General features: G+C 39.0%; 1 protein-coding gene across 2 annotated transcripts in view; it reads right to left on the bottom strand.

Annotated features, from left to right (window-relative positions):
* Positions 1-90: 90 nt before the first annotated feature.
* Positions 91-9,688, bottom strand: part of ptpro (protein tyrosine phosphatase receptor type O) — a 48,858-nt gene continuing 39,260 nt past the window's right edge. For both annotated transcript variants that reach the window (XM_061959731.1, XM_061959732.1), the window contains 9 exons: positions 9,588-9,669; positions 9,398-9,488; positions 5,445-5,521; positions 5,236-5,370; positions 5,044-5,166; positions 1,798-1,952; positions 1,582-1,717; positions 1,399-1,514; positions 91-1,337 (listed from right to left, as the gene is read on the bottom strand). In XM_061959731.1, coding sequence (XP_061815715.1) covers positions 1,410-1,514; positions 1,582-1,717; positions 1,798-1,952; positions 5,044-5,166; positions 5,236-5,370; positions 5,445-5,521; positions 9,398-9,488; positions 9,588-9,669 — 904 coding nt within the window. In that variant the 3' untranslated portion in view covers positions 91-1,337; positions 1,399-1,409. The remainder of the gene's footprint in view (positions 1,338-1,398; positions 1,515-1,581; positions 1,718-1,797; positions 1,953-5,043; positions 5,167-5,235; positions 5,371-5,444; positions 5,522-9,397; positions 9,489-9,587; positions 9,670-9,688) is intronic.

The raw sequence follows: 9,688 nt of genomic DNA, 5'->3' as shown, positions 1-9,688 counted from the left end.
TTTACAATATGCCACATGGCAATCAAAAAAACTATCCACACTTTTCACATCTCTGCTTTAGATGTTCCATCAACAAAATGAAGAGAGGGAATCAGATGACACATTTATTTTGTTCTTTCTCTCCCCCTTATCACACACACACACACACACACACACGCACACATACATACACACATCCTTCAAAGTGACACAATTACAAGAATGGCACCAATGACAACACAAGTCTACAGTGCTGAGCTTCAGTCGTAGCAAAGTGCGTTCGAGCGGGGCTGAGAGAACGTGTGGATCGGGACATGAACATTTTACACAAGATGTTTTAAAAAAGTGTCTTTCGCACGAATGACAAGTAAAAACAGTAGCTATGCACTGAAAATATTTACACAACTTTTGGCCACGTGGACATCATGACCTATGATCCTATGTCAGAGCAAGCAGAACCTTATTTAACCCCTCTGACTTCACACATCCATTTCAATTGTGAAGTTTTTAACATGTCCGCCAGGTGCCGCCAAAGTCCAAACTCTTTTCACATCAAAATGTCAAATCAGAGCAGTAAAAGCATGTCAGTCATGCATATTTAGAGATGTTTGCACATATAAAATTGAATGATTTGGCAACACTTTTATACTACGCTCTTATTTTGACATCACATAAGCCATGTATGTGCCAACGTTATCAATACTGCAACCTCTATAAATCCTCCTATTCTTAATCAAGTGTTGATTAAAAAGTTAAAATAATTCTACCTGACAGCCGCAGGGGGGGCGACAATTCCAATTTTATTTCCTGAATTCCAGGAAGTACATTAGTGACAGATCATAATGTAAAATGTTTATTTTAAGTAACGTGAGTGACTGTGCAAACATTTTTAAAGATATTTTGTCTTCATCTTTTCGATCCAACATGTCGCCTTGTTTTGTTCCCTTTTGATAAGTGTGAACAGCAAACATCCTGTGAAGTTAGGAGTATTAGTAACAGCTCAATGTTTGTTGTACTCAAAGAGTGGGTGGGGCTTGTGCATGGCGTTCCTGTGTGTGGGCTCCATATGAAGGTACGTGTTAGTGCTACAGGAAAGTGGCGAGCAGGCTGACTGCGCACCACTTTTTCAGACTCTCCTGAGTGTGAAAAATAAAGGAAGGGGGAAAAAATTGTCCGACTGTCCTCCAGCGGCTCGTCCCCTCTTGTCATCTAAAGGAGGACGACCCCGTGTAAACATCCACTCACTGGACAGCTCGTTAAGGGGGCAGGCGTTGATGGACAATCTGTGATGGCTCCTTAAGGCAGAACTTGTCTCTTGTGTTTGAAGATCTCACTTGACGATGACGCACGTTCACAGCCTGCAAGACAAGTAAGCGTCATACAAGGCTTCAAGTGGCGGCGCGCGGAGGTGCGACTCACATGTGCCGCCATTATGTTTTGCTGGCGTTCTCGTAGATGACGTCGGTGGTGACGGACTGCTGCTTCTTCTTCTGCCACATGAGCAGGACGCACTGATGGATGAAGACGAATTGTTCCTGCAAACACCAGCAAAGCATTGTCAAATCCGGACGGAACAAAATAAAAATGTTGGAGTGGTCTCACCTCAGTCTGCACCATGGAGAGACGGTGCGAGCGCATCTCGGACACCATTCCCAGGATGTCCACGAACTCGTGTTCTCTGATGTGCTGCATGAGGCGGTCCAGAGCGATGAAGGTCCCGGTCCTGCCCACGCCAGCACTGCACTCACGACCACACAATTTAACCGTGGTAACAAAAAAAACGGGTGGCGAGAGACCCTCCCCGCCCTCACTCCTGACCTGCAGTGGACGACAACAGGGTCCTTTGTCCTGTTTGCCTGCTGACGGACAATGTGGACAAACTGCAGGATGCTTTCGATGGCATTGACCGTGGGAACGCCGTGATCTGGCCACGATGTGTAGTTGAGGTGGAGGATGTCCTGAGTCTCATCCGCCTGCAGGGGGCAGACAAACGCACATCTCAGCACAGCCATGTAGAAAGAGTATGGCCAACTAAACAAGAGCCGCCATCTTTGCTACCAATGACATGTACAGCTCTGCCCGTAAACATGTAATTAATGTCCTGATGTTTTCCTGACGAAATCAACCAAAATACTACGTTTAAATACAGTTCTAAACATACTCCAGCTCATAAACTTACCATAAAACATGCTTTTGTTGCGTCAAAGTATACTGTATTTTCCAGGATATAAGGCGCACTTAAAATCCTTTTTTTCCCCTCAAAACTCGACTACGCCTAATGTAATGAATACGTTTGGTTGAGCTTACCAACCTCAAAGCAATTTTATTTGGTACATAGTGTAATAATAAGTGTGACCAGTAGATGGTAGTCACACATAAGAGATGAGTGTAGGCTGCACTGTTTGATGTGCTTCAACATACGAATATTATTATGGTGTGTGTATAAGGTAAGACATATCTAGCGTTTTCTTTCGCAATATTATGCAGAAGCAACTCTTCTTACCTTCTGGTACCAGCTGATCTGTATTTGGGATCTGCATAAGTCCGGAAAATTTGCGCGCGTCCGCCTCTACGTAGTCGATAAGCTTCTTTTTTTCTCTCTATCTCCTTGCTATGGGACATTCATCCTCCGCTGTTGCCATTTCTAATATAAATTAGTGTAAAGTTCTTACTTGTATCTGTCAGTAAACTCGCCATGAAAGCGCTAAAACATACCGGTGTAGTGGGTTTACATTATTCACCCAAGGAATTTTAGTTATAAGAGTTCCGGTCGGACGTTTTTTCACGGGACACATTTCCGGTGTTGTTGTTTCCGGATGAGGAGATGCTGCTCCGTTATTGATTGAAGTAAAGTCTGAATGTCATTAAAACAGTTAGCTCCATCTTTTGACACTTCTTCCGCTCCCGTCCTTGCACGCTACACCGCTACAACAAAAATGACGAGGAGAAGACGCTGCCGAAGGTGAGCCACGTAAATAAGACCGCCCACAAAACATCCGCATCCGGAAGAGACTGTTAGAAAGCGGCTTGAAGATGGTCTGTAAAACATAATATATGCAACATTTTGACCAACGAGTCACCATTACATGTTATGTAGACAACAAGGAAGTGCTTTCCATTTAGAAAAAAATTATAATAATGTGTCTCTTTTATATGCGCCTTATATATGAAAAAAGGTCAAAAATAGACCATTCATCGGCAGTGCGCCTTATAGTCCAGTGCGCCTTATGGTCCAGAAAATACGGTAATTTTTGGCCCATGAAGTGGCCCTATTTGATCAACTCTGCCGCTACATTTATGCAGTGTTAAGTCACCAGCTGGCTCTTTAATACACTCCCGCCGGCCGCCGTACGTCAAAGGATACACAACGACCAAAAATAATGGTATTGCCCTTATTTTGCCAAAATCCTCATCAGCTTTGGAACGACAACTCGACTTGTGAATCGCTAAACAAATGAACAGGCACTCGGCAAGTATAAATAATATTGTGCGAATCAATCAATTAAAATTTTTTTTGGCAGACTCACAAGTAAATATAACTTTTAATTTAATATGTTTTTATGAGCATGTTTATTACATGGCAAAAAACTCTTCAAATACAAGAAATGTCACGTGAGGAAGTGCAGTACAGCATAGGGCCAGCATCAAAGTTTGTAGCAATCATGGCGCTCTGAAGTCACGTGCTTGCCTTTTGACCAATTATCGAGGAGGTCGCCTGAAACCGCGTTGGCCAAACTCTACAGAAGGCCTACATTGGCGCTCTAATGGTTGGTGGTGAGAGCAAGGGCAAGGCACCAAATTATGATTCCTGAAGGGCCACCTATACCACTCTAAAACCCAACGTTGCCACTCCATACACACACTTGGTTTGTTTCATGCACGAAAAAACTAACTATTGCATTCACGTAAAATTATCATCAGTGGGTAATACATATAATAATGCATCCTTATTATTATGATTATATTATTATTCGTGCATTTCCTAGGGGATACGCCTTCCTCTGTCCTTAAAACCTATGACACCTCTATTTCTAACTTTAATCGAGGGTCCTTGAATGCACCAGTTATGTGCAATGAGATGCAAAAGTGAAACTTGTACATAACTCTCTTATGATGCCACAAATGGATTTACAGTCGTGCCTCGCCACATTGCGCCTCAAATAATGCGGCTTCACCACATTGCAGATTTATTTTGGATATATATATTTGTATTTTTCTATTTCCTGAATTAAGCATTTTCAAGCATTAAAATGGCTACATGAGTTAAACATATCTACTATAGTAGTATTGGCCACTCGGAGCACGTTCTTTAGTATCGTGGCCACTGATAGGCTCAGCCTCGGGAAGATTACAATACAGTCGTCTCGCTGCAGTGCACTTCAAATATTGCCGTTTCACCCTTTTGCGGATTTATTAATTTTTTGTGTGTGTTTTTTTAAGGTAACCATATTCTACCACATTTTTGCCACAAATTAAGCATTTTCAAGCATAATAAATAAACTAAAAATATAAACAATATAGTAGTAGTGGTAGTAGTACCATCACCCAGGGGAAAAGCCTTCCCCAGTCTTTAAAACCAAGTGACCCCTCTGTTTCTAAATTAATCGAGGGTACTTGAACGCATCACATTATGAGCATTGAGATGCAAAAGTAAAACTTGAACAAAACTTTCTTCTATACTGCCACAGATAAATGTATTATATTTTTACTTTATTCTATCACATCATCCTTCCCAAATGCTGGTGATGTGTGGTGAATGCTTAAATTTGAGCTTTGATGTTATGACGTCTGTCTGTTGAGTGAAGTGTTCTATGAGAGGTTTGGCTATCTAAATTATTTAGATTTTATTGGGATGTGCAGGTTTTTAATTTGATTCAAACAACCTTTTTTATTTGAAATTTCACAGCTATATTAATTTCATATTAACATTTAAGTTTTTCATAACTTTAAATGACAGAAAAAAAAATCTTCAAAAGCCTTTGCTACAACACCCCCACTTTCCCCTCCACCTCAGCGATCACTGGGAGGGCACGGGGGAAAGTGTAGACAGAAGCTAGAACTCACGTATCCCAGCCTGAACTTCCTGATGGTCCACTCTGGCGATTCGCTTTCCGAGAGCATCTCCACGCTGATCTCGCCGTACATAACGGGCTCATCGGTGAACGGCCAGTAGTGGTCGCACTTCACCTAAAGGACGCATCGAATTGCATGTAAGAGGAAATCAAAACCGCTCCGAGATAGAGAAGTAAAACTCGCCCTCCGCCGCTCGTTGCACTGTGTCAGCATGACCACTATGGGAGACTTCTCCTGAAGAACCATCTTCCAGAAGTCATTGCGGGTCTCTGGCAGCGGACCCTGGGTGGCGATGTACTCCTTCGGATGTTTGTAGCCCTGAAGAGGAAGACAAGAAGATGAGCTGTGACTTGAGAGCAGTGTTGGAAGGTTGTTGAAAAAGATGCACTCACGGGAATGTAGTTGGCATTGATGTAGTCTGCACCTTCATCGTTGTGCAAGGACATCAGCTTCACGCGACTGAAGTCGTCTGGAAGTTGAACACAGGTGATTTTTACCCTTTTTGTATTACATTCTCTTGTGCTGGTTTGATGCAATGATACATGTGCCATGTTTCCCCGGCAGCTACCTGACCAGAGTTCATGCGACCACCGCTGTGTTTACTTGGTAAGTTTCCAATTTGTTTTTTTTCGAAACATGTCCAATTATAACCATGTTCGGCAAAATATCAATATGGTTAAACTATAACAAAAGGTAACATTACGTTGGGTTAGTGTTGCACGATATAGCTGTGTGCAAAAAAAGGCATCCTAAATAGAGATGTCCGATAATGGCTTTTTGCCGATATTCCGATATTGTCCAACTCTTTAATTACCGATACTGATATCAACCTATACCGATATCAACCGATATATACAGTCGTGGAATTAACACATTATTATGCCTAATTTGGACAACCAGGTATGGTGAAGATAAGGTACTTTTAAAAAATAATAATAAAATAAGATAAGATAAATAAATTAAAAACATTTTCTTGACTAAAAAAGAAAGTAAAACAATATAAAAACAGTTACAGAGAACCTAGTAATTAATGAAAATTTGTAAAATTAACTGTTAAAGGTTAGTACTATTAGTGGACCAGCAGCACGCACAATCATGTGTGCTTACGGACTGTATCCCTTGCAGACTGTATTGATATATATTGATATATAATGTAGGAACCAGAATATTGATAACAGAAAGAAACAACCCTTTTGTGTGAATGAGTGTTTTTCCATTTTATGTTGATTTAATAAATAAAAAAATAAAATAAAATTTAAAAAACGATACCGATATTTTCCGATATTACATTTTAACGCATTTATCGACATCTCTAATCCTAAACACAATGTAGCATTCCCGCTAGTGAGCAAGCATCTAATGTGCTTCAACAGTGCAGCTTCTAAATCACGAATCATCTTCTCTATGGTGACATATAAACTATCATTATCACTGGAAGACCAGAGGACAAGGAATAGCTGAATATAGTACACTACACACAACAGGAGGATACAAAAAAGCATGGCTAATCGCTGAACTAAGGCTCTAGAATGTAAACGAGTGGGGTACAAATCCTGACAGTAATGATATCATGCATACTATTAGTATATAGTCAATAATACAGTATTTAGTAGGGGTGTGGGAAAAATTTGATTCGGATTCAAATCGCGATTCTCACGTTGTGCGATTCAGTATCGATTCTCAATTTTCAAAAATCTATTTAAAAACAAAAATACATATATATTTTTTAATTTATTTTATTTTTAATTTGTTTTTTTAAATTAATCAATCCAACAAAACAATACACAGCAATACCATAACAATGCAATCCAATTCCAAAACCAAACCCGGCCCAGCAACACTCAGAACAGCAATAAACAGAGCAATTGAGAGGAGACACAAACACGACACAGAACAATCCAAAAGTAGTAAAACACAAATGAATATTATCAACAACAGTATCAATATTAGTTGCAATTTCAACACAGCAGTGATTAAAAATCCCTCAGTGACATTATCATTAGACATTTTATGAACATTTTTTAAAATAAAATAAAATAAAAATTAACAATAGTGTCACAGTGGCTTACACTTGCATCGCATCTCATAAGCTTGACAACACACTGTGTCCAATATTTTCACAAAGGTAAAATAAGTCATATTTTTGGTTCATTTAATAGTTGAAACAAATTTACATTATTGCAATCAGTTGATAAAATATTGTCCTTTACAATTATAAAAGGTTTTTACAAAAATCTACTACTCTGCTTGCATGTCAGCAGACTGGGTTAGATCCTGCTGAAATCCTATGTATTGAATGAATAGAGAATCGTTTTGAATCGAGAATCGCGTTGAATCGGAGAAAAAAAAATCAATTTATAATGGAATCGTGACCCCAAGAATCGATATTGAATCGAATCGGGGGACACCCAAAGATTCGCAGCCCTAGTGTTTAGAGCAATTTTTACTATCACAATCGTTTTTTTGTTTTTCTTGACAAACTCAAGAGATAAGTTATTTTGTAGTATTAACTTTTATACCTCTCTGTATATAAGAAAAGGAAAATAATTGATATTGTTACACCGCCATCCAGTGGTTTTGTTGGATTACAGTTGTGATAATTTTTATTATTATTTAATGATCCTAAAAATATGAGGAAAAAATGTGCATACCAGCCAGTGAATGTGTTTTTATGTGAATAGACATATTTTCTTTAAACTTCATACTTTAAAAAAATGTTACTACTAAATACACATTTTTTAAATACTCATTCTTTCCTCCTTTAGTTGTATTTTCCCCAAAGTTTGAGATATAATAAATGTGTTCCGACTGGTGATTGGATGAGCGCGAGGAAGACAGAAAAGAAAGGGAGACTTATAACCGCTGTTGCACGCCTTTGTGCGTGTGTTTTTAAGTCTGTGAGGTATAAAACGAGTTAAACATCAACACAATATTTGTTTTCCAATTTTTGTTGAAATCTTGTTCTTTTTTAGGTTAAAGTTACAAGAAACACTTAAAACATTGATAGCAATTTCATAAATATAACAAGTTGATTATATTGGAAAAAAAAGCCTCAAAACATCGCAACTTTTGCCATCATTTTCTGAAATATCTGCTGCGAAAACATGCATTTTAATGCTGCAACAATCAACAAAAGTCTGTGCATTACTAGAACATCTGATAAGTACTGTACACTACAGTATAGGGTTGTCCCAATACCAATATTTTGGTACTGGTACCAAAATGTTTTTCGATACTTTTCTAAATAAAGGGGACCACAAAAAATGTCATTATTGGCTTTATTTTAACAAAAAATCTTACGGTACATTAAACATGTTTCTTATTGCAATTTTGTCCTTGAATAAAATAGTGAACATACGAGACAACATTTATTTTATTAGTAAGTAAGCAAACAAAGGCTTCTGACATATGCAGTAACATATTGTGTCCGCAGACTGCGGATGGACAAATGTTAGCTGCTAGCTAGCTATTCATGTCTTAAAGCACCTCTTCCTGAGGTCGTTTCAGTGTTATAACTTCACCTTTATCGTTAGTTTTTAAGCCTAAATGCGTCCGTTCTCCCTTTTCTGTCTACACACATCGTCTGCTTGTAAGTACTCCGTGATTGTGCGCTGCCGAACATGCTCCTCTGCCCGTAAAACCAGCAATGTCATGACGTGACGACGCGCTGTCATGCCCGTTAAAAAAAGGGGGGGCCGGTACTTTTTAGAGGCGGTATAGTACCGAATGTGATTCATTAGTATCGCGGTACTATAGTAGTACCGGTATACCGTACAACCCTACTACAGTATGTACTTTTTATGTCTTATTTATACTGTATGTATTACAGTCAAGTGTGTATCATTTCCTATTATGATGTCCACTAGATTTGGTAAAATAAGTGTATGCTGTTATTTCATGTGTAGAAGGCGCTAATAATGTAAATAAAAAAACTATTTAGAATGTTGTGAACTGTTTTAAGCTCTAATTATAAAAAATTTCCAAAACGGGGGGCAATGTTATTGTTGTTTGTACTCCTGGTAAAAATTATACTGCAAAATACAAACCATCAATCTATTTTTTTTTATACGGCTTATTCTTATTTTATTAGTTTTTTTTGTCACCCTTATAAAAATGCTGATACCCTGTAGGGTATTCAGAGAAATATATCCATTATTGCAGTATCAAGATAATATCGTGATCCATGTATCACGTACAGCATCTATTGTAAGACACCCTTAGATTCCCGGCCGGCGGCTCCATGCAGACAATAACACGAAATATGAAGCTAATTATTTGAGATTTTAGACATGTAAATGCTGATATTATGTGCGTCATAATGTGGCCAGTGCTGCCAGGTACTCACAGGGGAGGATGTTGGTGTAACGGTTTTTGGGCCTGTTGACGGGCAGGTCCGCTGCGTCATGGGAAAGATCCAATCCGACACTCTTTAGCTCCTGAAAGCATCACGCTTCAATGAGTTCATCTATATGTCATTTCTAGCGTTAATCGCAAAGTTTGATTGTGCAGGAGCACACACATGAGCTGAACCTCACCTCAAACTGCAGAGAGAACTTGTACGCTGAGTCTTTGCCCATTTCTTTGAAGTAGGCGTCAAAGTCGTCCAGCTGCACGAGACTGCGACCACAAACAAGCA

The sequence above is a fragment of the Nerophis lumbriciformis genome, linkage group LG05 (genome assembly GCF_033978685.3).
Source record: "Nerophis lumbriciformis linkage group LG05, RoL_Nlum_v2.1, whole genome shotgun sequence".
NCBI lineage: Eukaryota > Metazoa > Chordata > Actinopteri > Syngnathiformes > Syngnathidae > Nerophis > Nerophis lumbriciformis.
This window is presented reverse-complemented; position numbering and strand designations above follow the sequence as displayed.